This window comes from Ruditapes philippinarum, unplaced genomic scaffold (genome assembly GCF_026571515.1).
Source record: "Ruditapes philippinarum isolate M1 unplaced genomic scaffold, ASM2657151v2 ctg981_1_1_1_1, whole genome shotgun sequence".
Classification (NCBI taxonomy): Eukaryota; Metazoa; Mollusca; class Bivalvia; order Venerida; family Veneridae; genus Ruditapes; species Ruditapes philippinarum.
In genome coordinates, this window is record NW_026855378.1 from 60,243 (window position 1) to 79,353 (window position 19,111).

At 31.9% G+C, this 19,111-nt stretch overlaps 1 protein-coding gene across 5 annotated transcripts in view; it reads left to right on the top strand.

Moving 5' to 3' along the window:
- The window catches only part of LOC132743110 (deleted in malignant brain tumors 1 protein-like), a 180,390-nt gene that overhangs the window by 12,753 nt on the left and 148,526 nt on the right, over positions 1–19,111 (top strand). For all 5 annotated transcript variants that reach the window (XM_060731626.1, XM_060731624.1, XM_060731623.1 and 2 more), the window contains exons 7-8: positions 13,052–13,187; positions 14,397–14,569. In XM_060731626.1, coding sequence (XP_060587609.1) covers positions 13,052–13,187; positions 14,397–14,569 — 309 coding nt within the window. The remainder of the gene's footprint in view (positions 1–13,051; positions 13,188–14,396; positions 14,570–19,111) is intronic.

Genomic DNA, 19,111 nt, shown 5'->3' on the forward strand with positions numbered 1-19,111 from the left:
GAGTTGTATTTTGATATTACCTGACCTACTTTTGATATGTTTGATATCCTTTGACCTACTTTCTTGTTTTTTGACATACAGATTTAAATTTGGTCCTAGGGTGTCAATTTTAATGCTGAATTGAATCTTGATTTCAGCTGACCTACTTCTTATATTTTGTTATCGCTTGACCTACAATGAAATGATGTGTCAGGTGAGAGATCATGGGCCAAGTTTGTCCTCTTGTTAACTGTTTTCCTTAAAAAGTTTGCTTTTCTGTTCCATGCATGCTTCATATACTTTGGTCCCTGTCGAAGTCCAATTTAATTAAGTTTCGTCCATCTTTTCCTCAGTACATGCATTTTTTATGAGGGGACCATACATACAGCATTTCTTGGAATGGCATGAACGTGTCACTTCAAATGTTTAATGATAACCTCCATATGGACACCGAGGAGAAAACTGACAAAAACCTAATAACCGATTTCATACCATCATGACATTACGTTTTGCCAACCAAACACCAATGCCAAGTCATTTAGGTATTAACAAAAAACCTATCATAAATAGCTTAATCTTCTTCAATGTTTTTGGTCTTAAATCAAATACTAATCTATATATTGTAAATATTTTCATTCTTGTCCTAATATAGGAAAAACTAATCAAACAATATCTAAAATTCATAATACATTTGATAAACATTTAAGTAGAATGATACTAATCTTGCCTAGGATTATGTCAGGTTCTCAGTATCTTTTGATAATAACATCTGCTTATTGACGCTTTTCAGGGGAATTCCATTGGTAATATCAAATGCATAACTATTGTTTATATTCATATTTGTTGGTACAGTCTGAAGAAAGATAAAATTTTATGGCTTTTATTTTCCATATGGTCATGGATTAAAGTTAAACGCCAAGGTCACAAGGAACTGTTATAATAAAATATACAGATGGTGTTTTAGGTAAAATAGCTAGGAACTTCTTACTTTGTATGTATATGCATACTTATATGTTCAATTAATCTCGAAGCTTGATAAACATAGGTATTCACTTTAAACTTTTACTTTTAGGTCAGATATACATTAGAAATTTAATAGTCAACAAAGTTACACATTTTGTATACATTTTTTACTTATATTTTCCCCTTTTTGGTTGTTATCTTAAAATGTATCAGCGATATTTACTTTCAACTATGAATATTTAATTTTGTGTAGTATTTGTCCACTATCGAAATTGAACTGATATTTTAAAAGGCAAAAACCCCTAAAAATTATTTTTAATTATCCTATTTTTCCTAATTTGCTCTTGTTAATAGTGACTGACCATATTGAAGGTTTTCATGGTTAGACGGCCTGTTATGATTGTTATGAAAGTATATCTCAACTGTTTATTTTAGTTAAATGGAGTAGAATCAATTATTTTAAGTATATACCAAATTGTTTTTAGTAGAATTATTTATTGTTTACTTAAATAAACATTACGGAATTGTTACGGTCAACATCAGTATTTAGCTTTCTACATAAATTAACTTCTTAGCCAATGAGGTCGTGACTTAAGATCACTTGATGCTTTCGAACCAATCAGGGCTCGTAAGCTTTCATAGCGAATATTTTATGGCGAAGGATTAGTTCTCGCCAATTTTTTCAACGAAATTCTCAAGATTTTACAATAGTATCTTTGTTTCAAGGTGAAACATTATCGCAATATATTAGTTTATTGTTATTAGAAGTTGTTGGACGTTAATTGTTGGGGCGGCGACCCCGTTTTTGTCTCCAATTCCAGTGTAAAAAGGCAGATTTTCACGCGAGCTGTAAACAAAGGAATTTTCCATTGTTATACAACCATCATGGCGCCTAAAATACAGATATTTGGACACTCATTTGTGAAAAGACTAAGGGAATTCATTCGAGGAGATTGTACGCAGCGATATGATTTGAACCTACATGGCAATGCAATGGTTCAATATTCCGGATATTCTGGCGCTACAGTGTCAATACTTCGACAACGCCTAGAGGTTGTTTACGATTAATCCCGACATAGTTGTTTTGGTTATCGGCACAAACGATATATACAGGCCATATATTTCTCCTCGATCAGTTGCAAATAGCATCGTGGACATGGTGGACACCCTTTTGTTTGTGGCACAAGTTCAGAAAATTATAGTGTTACAAGTCATGCACAGACTTTCTCCATCAGTTCATACTAGATATCCAGTAGATGTTGACTGACTGGTTTAATTCTCGTGTAGATGAACTCATTTCTCTATTGATTGAAAAACTGAACCAACAGGAACACAATAGATCGTATTAATGGCGTATGAAGGGATTTTGGTCATCAGCATGTAAACATCAAAATTTCTAATCAGATGGATGTCACTTGTCTAACGCTGGTCAGCTCCGCCTCACTCATAAATAATATTAGAGCAGCTGCGGTCGCCGCCCTGAAACGTTCCATCTGCAATGCGTAAGATATGTATTTTTAACTCATGTCTTTTATCATGCCATAGTTAAAGCTAATATTTTCATTATAGTAGTCACCACATAGGTGGTTGTCAATTAGTTCATTATATGTAATACTTATCACTACTTTTCAAATCAACCCTGTAAGGGTGGACAATTTTCTATTAACTCCGGGCTTACTTGCTTCAAGCATACATATCTAAATCTCTATGGTTACTATTTCAATGACTTATGAGTCATTTTTTCAGGCAACATGTTTGCCAACATTTAGTATATAGTTTTGTTTTGATAAGGGTTACCTTTTCCTATACAAACAATTTGATTTGGTTTGAATTACTTAGATAGTACATATCTATGTGTCATGCCACCCAATTGACAGATATTGATTACACTAATGGAAGGATATTCGTACTGTAATGCAGTATGGGGAAAACTGGTGTTTCCTTCAAACACATTAATAATGTTGCCATGGTGTGGCGCATTGTTGATTTTTAATTTTTATGCTTTCAAACTGATTCCAATGCAATAACACAATTTAAAGTTTATGTCTGTGTGAGTTAGTGTTTAGTTCACACACATAATATTATCATGGTTTAGTCTTAATCCATGTCTGTGTGATTTAGTTTACAGTTCACACATTTCTTATTGCATGGTTTAGTTTATAGTCCATGTCTGTGTGATTTAGTTTACAGTTCACACATAATATATACATGGCTTAGTTTACAGTTCATGTTTGTGTGCTTTAGTTTAAAGTTCACACATATTATACATGTTTATACATTGTTTAGTTTGCGGTCCATGTTGGTGCGCATTAGTTTACGATTGACACGCATTATACAAACATGGTTTAGTTACCAGTCATATTTGTAGGCTTAATTTTATAGCCGTCAGCTTACGTTTACAATTACCTCACACATCAAATTATGAGTCTTATTTTACAATGGATGTTGTTGGGCTTAAGTTTACAGTTCACAAATATATATGAGGTTGTGTTTTCCATTTATTTGATTTCTGACAGTCATATTTCATTCTTTTCAGATGAAACCTTCTAAAAGGAGAAAAGGAGTGAATGCCCCATGTCCATGTACTTGTGGCACAGCAAACACAACCAAGGACTCTTCGCGGAAGAAAACTAAACGCCCGAATGTTGGGGTTTCCACAACTCAGGTCCAACAGAGCTCTTTGGGGATACCATCTCCTACACCAGCTCAAGTAACACAACAGATGGGAAATAACACCACAGATGCTAGTACTGAGAGCCATCAAGGCGAGTGCATACACTTCCTGCTATGAATACTCAATCAATGGCTAGTGCGTGTCAATATGACTTTCCAAATCCGTCCACGTCAGATGCGCCTAATTTTTCTCCCGGCAATCCAATTCCGCATTTATCGTCAGCAATGTCAGACATGCAATCCAGTGATTCAGATTCGGATGAAGATGACGTCCCGTTTGTTCCGTCATTTCAAGATGCCATTTCCCATCATTCAAATGCAATTTTATCAGGTAATGGCATTCAGTTTGCGGAGCCAATAAGCACTCTTATCCTCAATCAAATTAAGAGGGCTACATGTAAAGCTATTTGGAGAAACAAGTATGTCGATATGGCAGACCTATTACCGTCCTCCTTAAACCCGCAACCAACACATTACACTTTACAGGTAGATAATCGCTCCAATTTTACAATAAACCCTACATCCAAATCAAAAAGAATACAAAACATTGAAGTATGGACAACTGTATTTATACGTTTTATGGCAGTATACTTGCAAAGGTTCCCACTAGAAGCCCAGCAATTGGCGGCGGTTCCCTTTTGGCGGTTCTGTAACCTCCCAGTTTTGCCATTTGGAAAATTTTTATAACATGTTTTATATGTAATAGTTTTAATTAATGTCAGTTATGACATTTTCAATAAATGCCCCTTTTTATTCAACACATGTGTTTGTTTATATTTTCCTCATGCCAAACAAGTTCGATCTAGACTGCTATTTCCCTAATCTGGACAATACATGAATAAGATTTTATGAACATATAAAATAATCTATGTCGTTTGCCCCCTTTTTTCTTTTGATTACTAATTTTTCCTATTACGGAATTGTTACGGTCAACATCAGTTTTTAGCTTTATACATAAATTAACTTCTTAGCCAATGAGGTCGTGACTTAAGATCACGTGATGCTTTCGAACCAATCAGGGCTCGTAAGCTTTCATAGCGAATATTTTATGGCGAAGGAGAAGTTCTCGCCATTTTTTTTCAACGAAATTCCACCACCTCCCCTTAGTCCGCCACCTTCTTAACAGTTACCCAGCTCTGGTTAATTTACTTTCTTAATAGATAACATTGGCTTTTGTTAATATATTATTTTCTTCTATTGTTACATATCTTTATGACTGTTAGAATTGTAGCACCTATTTTTTCCTTGTACTAGTATGTTTCTTTACTAAATCATTAATTTTATTGTATCTTTACAATTGTTAGAATAGTAGTACCTTTCTTTCTATTACGTTATTATGTTCTCTTGTATCAAGATATAATGTGGGCGGTTTTGTAACCTCCCAGTTTTACCATTTGGAAAATGTTTATAACATGTTTTATATGTAATAGTTTTAATTAATGTCAGTTATGGCATTTTCAATAAATGCCATTTTTCATTTAACACATGTGTTTGTTTATATTTTCCTCATGCCAAACAAGTTCGATCTAGACTGCTCTTTCCCTGATCTGGACAATACATAAATTTAATCTGGTCAGTAACTGGTCAAGTGAAGTGTTCTTCAAAAAGATCAGCTGTTCGATTTCTTTCAAAATATGGTACTATTTATAGTATATTTTTGTTAATGTAAAGTTGAATATTATATTTTTATATAAACATACTTATTTAAACTTCATTGTGAAAAAGGATAAAAGGTTATTTTAACCACTTTCAATTCTGCTTTTGCAAATTAAGCAGCACTGGTGTCAGAAAACAAGAATGTGACCAAGAATTATTCAAACCCATTATCCTTTATGTCATGTTCACCCCAGCTATTTAGGCCTCTTCACTATTATTGCTAAATACTTTAAAATCATTTGTCTCTTGACATTGTGATTTCACATTAAAGTTCTCAACACTGTTTGATTTTGTTTTCCTTTAAGAATCTTTTCTATTGTAATTTTGCTAAAATGCCATTAAAACTGTTTGTTTCAAATTAAGAACCCCTTTATATTTTTGCTTTGCTCATATGACCTCAATCGCTGTTTCACTTAACACTTTATATTGTAAGTTGTGCTTAAATGACCTCAACACTGTTTAGATTTACTTTATGAACCCAATATATTGTAACTTTGCTTAAATGACCTCACCATTGTTTCACTTAGAACTCTTGATTATGTAACTTTGCTAAATTAAATTCAACATTGTTTGTTTCACTAAGCATCATTTGTATGGACCGGTTCATTGAGAAAACTATTCATTATAACTTTGCTTAAGTAACCTCAACAATGTTTGGTTCATTTAGAACCTATGATTTTGTGACTTTACTAAAATGACCCAACTTTGTTTTACTTTGAATCCGAAATTTTGCATTCATCTATGCTAAAATAACCAAATTTTAACCAAATTTAAACCCACACCAAATTAATTTTAAGATATGATTGGCCAACTTATCGAGTCTTCGTATTCTTTTTTCATGTCTTAACAAAGTCATCATTCAAAATTTAATCTCTCAAGTCTTCTATAATCTCTTGTTCGAATGCTGACTAAATCTGTTATAGTCAAGGGCTATCATTGTAAGAAGGTAGTTCTTTGTCAGTTCGGCTCAGTCATTTAAAACAAATAATTGAATATGTTACATATTTTTTCTCGGAGAAACATTGTCATTTTGTGAAAGTTCAACCATGCATACTTATGGTAATGAATACATGAATTATACAACAGTATTTTTAAATAAAATAAAGATGCAATACTGGCATTGAATTTCAGTAGGTCAGATTCTACTGAAAGTACACTTTTATGAGAATCCAAGTTTGGATTAAATTTAGTACTTTTTAAACCTATATGTGTACAGATTGAAACAGACGAGGGGTCCTTTACAGTTTGGTATTATAAGTCTATACATGAATAGCCTATAGTAATAGATGTTCTATATTTAATGAATAAAACAATGCTGAACATTTGTTTCAATGAAAGAGAAACCATATTCATTTTTAAAATGTACCACAATGAGGCTTGAACAAACATTTTTTACCATTGGCAATTGTGAAGCTTGATAAACTAATTTACAGAAATATTTCTTATCTACCTTTTCTAGCTGTATAGAATAACAAAAACTGTAATGCAATGACACAGAATGAGATAAACCTTTTTCACTACAATTCTAGCTGTCTTCTCAGGCTTATATAATTGCCCTTTCTTCAAAAACAAAACTTCACTTTCTGCTCCATTTTCAAAAGAAATGGATGATAAGTTATTCCAATTTCAGAATTGAAATTCCATAAAAGGTCTATCTCTAGACATTGTGATTGAGAACGTTTCTATTTTAGCTGATATATTTTAGCTGATAAATCATCTAAAATTTGTTATGTTTATGCAATCAGTTATTGCATGTCTTTGAGTGATGTATTGCATGTTATGGTTGTAACTTTTTGTACAAGGCAAATATAATTGGTCATGTCTATGTCCTATTCTGAGAGATGGAGGATTCTATTTTATGGTCGATATTCGAAGGAACACCAATCATATGGAAATTCCACATTTTCGAGCTGTAACTCTTTCCAAATTAAAGAAATTGAAAATGCAAAGAGGACCTGCATTATACTGACTGATTAGTTTGCAAGCAAACATTTAAAAGACCAAAGGCAGGAGTCTGTTCACTGTTTTGAGGCTGACTAGGTGTGTGGCAATATCTTCTCATAAAATTCCGATAGAATTTTCACATTTCGTTTTGTTAATAGCTCTTGTTGGAGCTACAGGAATTATGTTAGTGCTGTCAAATACTAAAATTTAGTAGATTATTCGATTAATATTTTTCAAGGGCTTCCAAATTCTAAGGATATTTTGCTTTCATGGCCACTGGTGCCGTATTATATCAAACAAAATATAAACCTGTATATTACAGCTGTTATCACTTGCTTTTCTTTGAAAATAGAAAAAAATACTGATTAATGAGTAATCATTATTGTGTAACAAAATCAGCTCACATCTGTTACAATAAATATCCATGTCCACCTGTGTGTTGTGTAACTGTAATATCTATCCTTTTAAAAGAAACAGAATTATTGTACTCCAATCTATGAGCCACTTAAAATTGAATGATAGATTCATGATTCAAAGATTCAAATAACTGCATTTGTGTTCTAAGGCCACCGGTCCAAAAACATAGTATACATACAACAATTTTGAACAATAATAATTTATAATACAGCAATAAAGATGTTTTACAATTCCTTTACCCTAATGTTCTTATGGTTTTTTCTCAAAAATACCAAACTTTTTAAAATCTATTCATGAAACTTTATAACTTTCACAACATGTAAGAAAGTTGAAAATCAAGTTGTTTCTAAAAAAGAAACAAACGCCTTATTTAATCAAAGAAAGAAGGCATTACTCAATTTTTAATAATATTCCTGACAACGAAGTTTTTGAAGAATAAAAATTGTAACGTTTTTGGGGTTATTCTGTAACCAGCTGGTAGTCGGTCGGTTGGTCGGTCGGTCGATCGGTCCGTTGCAGATTTCTTGTCCGGGAGATTACACAGAATGGTCTAGTCTTATACTAGACGTTCACAAATTAATTTACCTATTCAGCGCGTAAGAATAGGTAAATTAATTTGTGAACGTCTAGTATTAGAAAAATTGATAAGATAATATAACTATTTCACAGATTGTTTTGGAGTTTGGCTAGTGAGGAAAAATAATTCAAAATATTATTCAAGCATGAATTTGATAAAGAAAAATGCGCACAGTAAGGCATATGCAGTTAAAATGACAAAAAAAATATAAAGGCATATTATGCCTCGGAAATAGATATTGATTGAATTATTTAGAAATATCAAACATGTGTTTAATAATGTTCTATACAGTTGAGGAAAGTAGCGCTGACTGTGAAGTGAAGGTAGCAACATGTATAAACAAATAAGTATTTTAACTTACATACAAAATATCAATTCATTATAATTATGCCATTTGCCAAAAGAGCATAATAAGTAAAGATAGTTCACCTATATGGCAAATGAGGTTTTTTCGGAACTGTACCAAGATACCAAAATAGAAAGTTTTTGACGAATAAAAAAATGATAACGTTTCTGGGGCATAATTGGCCTTAATACAAATATTAGATGATATGCATACAAGTGAGAAGATAATTAGAATATCCCTTTTGTGTGTCCATGATATTGAGCGGCACAGTAACCAAGCCAATTTGACCCCATTTAGTAATTTGTCATAAAATATTTCTGATTATATATAGATATTTAAATATTGATTGCACATTTTATATGTTAGCTTCCTCTGAATCGGTCACATTTAAAACTTCACCAAATCATGCCGCTAGGTTTAAAGTCGGCCCAGTCGTAAAATTTACTTTGATTTAATAGACGTATATAGTAAAGCTGTCTGAACAGTCGTCTCCTCCGAAACTTCAGTGCTCAAAGCTGAACGTATTTGACACGTAATATTTCTTTGTGGTCCTTTACAACGTTATGAAAATAAAAATAATCACCATGGGGTCAACATTGATTCAATAGAATTTTATGGGAAAATAATTAATTATTGAAATATTAGCCTTAAACTGTTTAACATGTTTTTTTACTGGAGCCGATCAGTGTTCATTTAAGGCAAAATGCATGAAAAAGTTTTAAAACAGATTTGAAATGTGTTATTACAATCAATCGTTTGTTTATTTTTTACGGATTTAGCAAAAGTAAGAACATATGTGATATATTGTCAACGTTGTCTGTCATTCGTCTTATTTACATTTTATTTAAACTATCATTAATTTGCTTCCAGACTGCATGTGTTGAACAGAATAGCTGAAAATTTTAGTAATATCAATGAAAAAAAAATTCATTTCCAAAAACGTAAATAAAATTATGTAGAGGATGATTGAAAAAACGTAGACTTTTGCTGTAAATATTATATAGTTCATCCTATCGTTTAAACAAAAAAACATACATGGATAGGATATTAGTACAAAATATTGGAACATTAAGCCATTTAGCACAAATGAAGATTAGGCTGAGCCGAAATACATTTAAAGCTAACAAAACCTGACGGCTCTCTACAAAAGACCGGTAAGTCCATTTCAACATCATAAATTGCCGATTTCATCTTCATGATTCACAATTTTAACTTCGTGAATTCACGTTTTCAAAATACGGAATAATCATATCACAAACATAATATAAAATGAACACGGTTAAAGTAATATGCAATTTGATTTTTTAACACAAGAAACATGACAAACATCTATGCCTTACAATAAAAGAAACTGTGAAGAGACATAATAAACAACTCAGACAATCAGTGATCCGTTACCATTCATTTAGCGTTTTAGACAAGTACACAGGGTATTTCAAACATTCGCCGCACACTGTACAAATAACCTGCAATTTGTACAATGGGTCATCTTTCTGCTTATAGAATTACGGGTATATATAAATCACATTTATCTACAGCTTTCAAGTTGCTGAACCGCTATTTAAAGTTAAATAACTGAAATGTAAGAACTACAGAGATGCAAATAAATTTAAAACTAAATCGCAAGTCGTTTTCGACACAGGAAGGTATACCTCTTGTTGTGCCAGAGATATGTCACAGACAAAGTTCAAAGTGTAAAAACAATCAAATTGTTGCGCGCGACACGTTGTCTCAATATGGTGATCATTTTTGTGAAAAAGTTGTAAAATCCGACTTGAATTAACAAAGTTATGGGCCGAACACGATTTTGCTGCAAGGTCATGCTGTGACCTTGACCTTCAAGTTAGCTACCAAAATGTTACGCGCGACACATCGTCTCTATATGGTGATAATTTCTGTGAAATAGTTTTAAAATCCGACTTCAAATAACGAAGTTATGGGCCGGACACGATTTCGCTGCAATGTCATGCTGTCATGCTGTGACCTTGACCTTCAAGGTAGCGACCCAAATGTTGCGCGAAACATGTCGTCTCAATATGGTGATCATTTCTGTGAAATAATTTTAAAATCCAACTTCAAATAACAAAATTATGGGTCGGACACGATTTTGCTGCAAGGTCATACTGTGACCTTGACCTTTAAGATAGCCACCAAAATGTTGCGCGCGACACGTCGTATTAATATGGTGATCATTTCTGTGAAATTGTTGTAAAATCCGACCTTAAATAACAAAGTTTTGGGCCGGACACAATTTTGCTGCAAGGTCATGCTGTGACCTTGACCTTTAATGTAGCCACCAAAATGTTGCGCGCGAAACGTCGTCTTGATATGGTGATCATATAATAATTTTAAAATCCGACTTCAAATTAAAAAGGTATGGGCCGGACACGAATTTGTGACGTACGTACGGACGGACGGATGTTCTCACAGGACAGTAATTATGTGGCTACTCTATTGTTCTCTCTATTGTACTTTTTAGACACACAAAAGAAAATAGCCACATAAAAGCATTACGGAATGAATGACATCAAAGAGAAAGAACAGTTACCTATTGTCCCTCTAGCCACATAATTACTGTCCTGTGAGTGCGGACTGACGGACGGACGGACGGACTGACGGACTGACGGACGGACGGACAACCCGGCGACTATATGCTCCCCCCAATTTTTCGGGGAGCGTAATAAACAATTCATTGTTGAAAACAATTACATGTACTGTTTGAGGAATTCAGGATAGGTGTCTTGTTGAAGCGCTTAAGAAAATAGTCATTGTTTCCCCAATTATGAGTCAAATGACCTTAGTCGATAACTATGTAGTTAAAATACATACGACGTCTACGTCGATTTTATCTCGTAGATAGAAACTCTTAAGAAAAGAGGAGTAAATTTTGATACTTGAATATATAATGTTGACATAATACCAATAAATTAAAACCACACTGTCCTTTTGACAATATGTGGAATGTTCAAATATGAATGCATGTATAACGTTATATTGTTCAATATTGCGAAAATTACGAGAACATGACGGGTATTGGTTAGGTATACATGTTAGCTTTACATTGATTCCATATTAAATAATACATATCGTTCTGTTTAGCTGCGTTTAAAGCGCACTATACATTGTCTAAATATTTAACCTAAAATACATATTTTGCATTTTGGTAAACTGCATAAAATTTGAAAAAGTGTTCTTTAGTAAATATTGGGACAACAAGTCGTCAGTATATATCAGTATATATCTTTGCACAAAAGTATTTGCTATGCAACTCTATAATGAGTATTTACATAAGTATAAACAACAACTAACATTCACGATATAGGATTTGATCTTATGACATTTTCACCGGCACAAAATCATCACTTTTCAATTACTAGTATTCTCAACATCACTTATTCCGCGTCATCACTTATTTCACGTTAATGGCATATTTTCATGTGACCAGAATTGACGTATTTTATTCAGACACCTATACAACAAAGTTTTTGTGCAAAATAGTTTAAATCTCTAGATTTTTGTGTAAACAGAACAACGTTTTACAAATTTCTGCAAAAAGCAACAACAGTCCGTTTAATTTGTGGGTATGCCTGAAACAATCATCATTTTCTTAATGTTTTTTTTTGTTGAAAAAAATAAATTTTGAGTTATAAAATAAGGATAATTTTAATATTTAAAATCAAGCAAAATAACATGTAGAAAGTTTAACTTAAACAAGAAAAAAACTGAAAAATAACACCATTACCGCGATTTAAATGATAACATTTTGTTTTCAAAATGGCTGACATATAGTCTAGGTTTTGTCCATCAAAATTGACTTTGACTGAATATATTGTTGTTTCCTTGTGTCATGTTATAGCTTATAACAAGTTTTGTACCATAAGTTTCATTACCATTCAGTACCATCAGTTGGTTTCAAAGCGTTAAGTACCGTGAACTTAGAGGAGCACAGTATACTTGTTAACTATTGAACCTTAACTTCTATGATTTTAGCAATTTTGATATAAACATTTTTTATAAAATATGTTCACTCTGGCTTGTGGTCACATGTAATCCAAAATACGTTCGACCGTGAGATAAACACATATATTTGTACTGCTACTTTTTTAGCTGCTACAGATATCTATATAATTTGATTAGTGTGAGAAATAATTATATGTCATCAAGGCATAAATTTGGTTAAGACAATTAATAGTTAATTGGTATATTTAATTGATATGAAAATGTTGAAATAATCATAATACATAATTTAGATTGTATACTTATAACTAAACCATTACACAATCAGGGGAATAAAGCAATGATTATTAAAATACATTCTATTGAAAATATAAATCCTTACTATTTTAAGTTGTTTGTCAATAATGAAAAAGGCACAGTTATCAAGCCAATAAAACACAAACCGAAATTGCAATTTGCATCATTGGCTTTTTCTTCATAAAATATTATTTAATTCATAGTTTTCACCATTCATATAAATATTGACTTTATTCTTGAAGTTCGATTGGTGAATGGCTCACATCCATATGAAGGGAGACTGGAAGTATTGCATGATGGGTCTTGGGGTACAGTATGCGATGATGACTTTACAGCGCAGTCTGCAACAGTTGTTTGCAAGATGTTAAATTATCCACAGTAAGTAAGAAAAACGACACTAACGTATTTCTCGATATGTTAACATACATGTTATATAGAAAGAATGTCTTTAATTTCAAACGAATGGATTAAGTTCAAAGGTAATAAAGTGTTATTTGACTATTCAGAAAATATAAAATTCAGCCAATCCTTTGTCGCTAGTCCGTTAATAATCATGTTTACTAATGGAAAGGAACAAACCATCAGATAATTATTGATCCTGTAACACAATTTTTTCATGCTTTTATGTCATAAATATGATGCTCAAATTAGGAGTTGTCAATATAGTAAGTTCCAATAAGCATCATTTATAAAGATATTACCCAATTTAACATTTAATGTAAATAAAGGGAGGTAATTAGAAATTTATTTTCTATACATTCTAAGTCAAATTTTCCAATAAGAAATGAATGCATGTAATTTATTGATTAAATATAATGTGCACAAACATTTGCAGTACACTTTTTACATATTCTTCGATGTTTGAAAATTGTTTTATTTGCATAATTGTACATATATATAATTTTTTGCAAGTGTGGGTTACATACAGTAACAATATCAATCACAAAACATACATGATCTTTAAAATCAGGCCACAGTTTGTTCATAGAATTTTAACTGTATCCTCGATTTTGTTCAGACACAAATTTAAGCAAACATGTATTGATTTCATAACCTTCATATTCAAATCATGTCGATATTTAGCTCATTTGTACATTAATTTACGTTCATACTATAACGGGAAAGTGCATTAAAAGTGGCCTTAATACCTCACATGTGATACAGTTTAAGGAAGACCAAAATTAAATTAAAATACATTTTGAAGTTATTTATCCTTAACGCTGAAACAAACTTTTCAAACGTGTTTGTTTAATGCTAAATACATAGTAAAGCAGTTATGTTTAATTTGAAAAGAAATGTTTTATTTCCATAGGCAAACATGTTTAGATTCAAGTGAATGACTGATGTCATGAACTAGTATATCATGATAAAAACGACAGTTATATTATTTTTAGAGGAATATATTTTCGAATGATTTTTAATTCAAATTTCACCACTTCATTTAAATGTTGAATACTGATTTAGCCCGTGCTAAAGGGCGCGCACGGTAACTTACAATTTCCAGGCTAATTCAAACCGAGTCTGCAACATTTTTAATTTTGCCGTTTTGTGTGTTCTTAAAGGATTCTGTTTTTCTGTTTTTTTTAGTACTAATCCTTTGGTATTTATGTCCGCATATTTCGGCGCCGGAAAATTGCCAATACACTTTGACGATGTTGAGTGTTCGGGCACTGAGATAAGCTTACTGCAATGTTCACATACAAGTTGGGGATCAAATAATTGCAGTCATAGTGAAGATGTCGGCATATCATGTACACAAGGTAATCTTTCTAAAATATGATTGAAAAGAAATATTATTTAGAATACGATATTTTAGTTATATTGACAATTTAAAGTCGGCAATTTACAGAAGAAAAATATGGGTCACCTTTAACACATTACATAATGATGGTTGAACTATCCTAGAGCAACAGAAACCTGCACTTTGACACTAAATGTGAAAGTTGTCATCTCTTTTATAGTGTAGAAGGTTCTATACTGAACTACAAGGTATTTGTTATCATAAAGCTTACTCTTTAAAACAAAAGTGTTGTCCCAATAATCTGCGACAAGGGTGTTTTGTACGAATTTGATATTTTATAAGCTCATACAATTGAAACATTTTCAAAAAAGTACATAAAAAAATAACAGCAAACAACACGATGAATAATGATGAAATAAACACCATGGCAACTAAGTGAATCACGACGCACGTCAAAAGTCAAAGACGACGTGAGCGCCTTTCTCAAATACTTTCCGTTGTATTCAGTGCATAAACAGTGCCGCTTTTTCCATGAATCGTCAATAACAGACTTAAACCATGTGTTTCTTACTCCTTGTTTAATGTATAATCAAAAACGATAAACGATTGAAGAGATAAAGATATTAATACACATATTATGTAAGTATCTAGTCTAACAGACAACCTGAAAAATATTTAAAATTGTAATGTATATTTGTATTAGGAAAAGAGATTAAAGATATATGGCAAAAAAATGTTGTCCCTGATAAATACAATATCTACATCATCACTCAATATTTAAACTAAAACCTGACTTTCTTCACAACTTTGCATTTATTTGGTCGAATTCAATGTTCATGAACCAGCTTATATTATTCATATCTTCTTTAGAAATAACTTATTACGGGCTTCCAAGTCGCCCCGTACATTTATTCAGGGATGTTATATTTACGATCCTTAAATATCGTTCTTCATGTCATCATTGATGTGCTTGTGGTATTTTAATTCTTTCTTTTCGGCCATTTTCTAGTTGGTTGGTTCCAGTATGCTGTATAATCACCATTAGGATATGTACCCTGCTTTTTAAATTTGTCTTTGACAGCTTATCTGTGATATGCAGGCTTCAAAACCTCTAATCCACTTTCAAAAATCTACTTTATTTAGATCCGACCATTGTTTTCTTGTTTAGGGACCATGCATTCTTTTACTTGAAAACCATACGCCGCTTTTTATGCACTGATGTATCGCATTAAAGGTTCTATGATAACCGCCGTATGAACACATCTGCGGATGTTTATCAATTCAAAATTTCAATATAACCATGATAAAATGTTGAATTCTGCTTAAGCCGGTACTAGAGTGCCTGGACGGTAAATTGCACTTTCGAGTACGGTCCATGAACAGGCTCAATCAAACCGAGCCTGCAACATTTTCAATTTTGTCGTTTTGTGCGTTCTTTGGGATTCTTTATTTCTCTCTATTTCACATTTGCCTTTATTCCCCTGAAAGAGTTTTTTAATATATCAAACGATTCGTAAGTCCATATATACTGTTCTTTATATGGCAAAGTTGATATTTACAACTATCCTAACCATGAATAGCTTGTTAGTCCCCTTTCGGTTTAAACGGAAGGGACTTTAGGTTTACCGTTAGTCCATCCGTATGTCCGTCCACAAAGCTGGATCCCTTGATAATGCAAAAAAGTATTGAAACATAATTTCATGAAACTTGATATATATAGATGGCAGTCGGGAAATAATGCACGTCTTTTTCTTTTCTTCCTATGTTGAAAACTTTGGTTGCTATGGCAAGAAATATACTGAAAACATGGCAAAGAGCTAGGTTCACTAACCATGGATTTTTGCCCAAGATTTTGGCAAAAAATAATTTAATGAAAAGTTCTTGTTTTTAGGTTTTATTTATAAGTTCAATCCTTAAACTGTTAAAAAGTTATGAATTTATAGACATATGTTTACATTTAGTATGATTTATTTTCTATGGAAATACCCCTATTTCCAGCAAAATTAGGAAAATTCACGTATTTTTGGTGTTTTAAACGAAAATTAAAGTATCAGCACAGTCCAGCCCCAACAAAATCATTACACCATTGTGTTGTAATGTATCAAAGGCTTCAACTATATCAATATAAAGTTGGGGCTTGCCTGTGCTCTATTCCAAAATAAGATTTTTATCTAATATCTAAACGTCATTTTCTGGCATTAATTTCAGTAAATGCAAATCATGGAGCATGTATATTGCACTCAACATTATTAATTTTTATTCTAAGTTGTTGAAATATGATTCATAACATATATTTTAATAAATGTTTGCAGGAAAATCATTTCTAGTAAATTAAAGGCACTTTCACTAAAATAAGTACGATTATGTTTTGGTACGAGTTCGACGGTTTCCACTGTAACGGTTGTAAACAAAACTCTGGCAGGTTAAAAGAATTCCCAGCAAACACAGGACGTCATACTGACGTCAGATTTAAGTCAGGTTCTGACGTCGGATGACGGTCGGAAAAACGGTCGGATTTGAAAGTTTTTTTGACGTAATAATCTGACGTCAGATAGATGTCAGGATCTTACCATTATCTAACTATTTCTGACCAATATCTAACCATTTTCCGACCAAAATCTGACCGTTATCTAACCAGTTTCTGACCATTTTCCGACCTCAATCTGACCATTTTCCAACCTAAATCTAACCAGTTTCTGATCAATTTCCGACCTCAATCTGACCATTTTCCGATCTTAATCTTAACCTTTTTCTGCCCTAAACCTGACCATTTTCTGACCTTAATCTGATCATTTCCCTAATCCTCCTTGTTTACAATATTATAAATATTTTCTGGCTAATCCTGATTTGATCAAATGTAATGTAACTCATTCTTTTAAGTAACTTTCACTCCAATGAAATGTATAACAAAAAACATAAAGCAAAAATATGTTTTTATGGGGTTTTTTTTATTTAAGATAAAAGTTGCAATTTAAAGCTGATACATACAGTTTTAGTTAATTCTGCAAGGCTAAATACTTTTCATAAACTAAACTAAATAAAACTTTTACGTAAAATAAGTTAATAATTAAACAAAAAGTATTACAAAAACAATGACATAAATGAAACTAAGAAATCATATACAAATATTAATGATCTAAACAATGTATGTATATTTCTATCAAAGTTTGCCTTATCAAACAAAATAATGAAAATATTATAATTTTAAGAAAAGTTAAACGATTTCGGATAATAATATTTGAAGCAATTAATGACAGATATTCAGTATTTTAACTATATTTTTACAGCATTACTAAAACATTTAGTGGTATTTTTCATATTTTGACCTCCTTTTGTCACTAACGTATAAATTACTTCCTTTTAGTTACTTCACAAAGTTATACACAAATGTACTTTTAAATATCCACGAGAATTAGCACGAATTTGGAGGTGTGATGCCTTTAGATATATGACCTTCTCTCACCACCCCTCGTCTGTCCGGAGGATGTAACATGTTAATGTCCGATGGCGTTTGTGATATCATTTTCACTGAAAAAAAAGAAATTTATGAAAATTAGAAAAATTACAAGCAAAAATTTTTTCATGGTTATCTGCCCTTATGAAATTTTGAAAGTTATCTTAAATTAATGAACAACTTTGCTAGCTTTTCAAAAGTGAGCTTTCACAAAAATTAAAAGTAAACATAAATACTGAATATTAAAAAAAAACGCTTTAAAACTCCAGTTTTGTATGGATTATAGTATGTAATAGAATTTACAAAATCTTACTTTCCAATGATTCATGTTTCTTTCTACATTATCACGTATTTCTGCCCCTCCGACCTTTGAGAGCATGTCAAACGCTTGAACTACCTGAAAAGAAAATTATATTCTAACTTATGTATATTCTACTTTTGAAATAGAACAGTTACGCAAGTCTTAAATTTTTCATAGTTTCAAATTAAAGAGTGTTTAGAAATTGTTGATAATAAATGTATGTTTATGTACTACGTTTTGTTAAAAAGCTTATGTTGTTTTGATTACATTTTTTCCTTCTAATGATTATATGAAGCCTCATTCTATCTTACATAATCAATCAATTCGCTCTTTCATTTATTTCCCGTTCATTTATTAGAATGATATTAAAATCTGGTGTAAAACACAATAAGGTAAGATTTATTCTGATCAAAAATTGGACCGTTTGGGAAAATACCAAAATGTCTGAAACCGAAACGTCTTGGGTTATTTAGGACCGAAACGTCTTGGTCCGAAATGCTCGAAATCGTATCAATTCATTCTCAATTCTCAGATTTTAAGTGACAAAAAAATCATAGTTTAACAAGAATTTGAATACTAAGCATTCTCTTTGGTTATACTGACAGGCACATTATAAACTCTTCACGAGCAGAGTTAAAACATGCCAAATTTGAAATGATTAATTATCAAACATTATCGCGAATTTGTGTGACATTTTGCTTCAACTGTTCAAATAATGATAATTAAATCTAAGAATGCATGCAATTATTTTTCAAATACAAAATAGAAATAAATTTACATAAATTGAACTGACCTTTTTGTTCAAG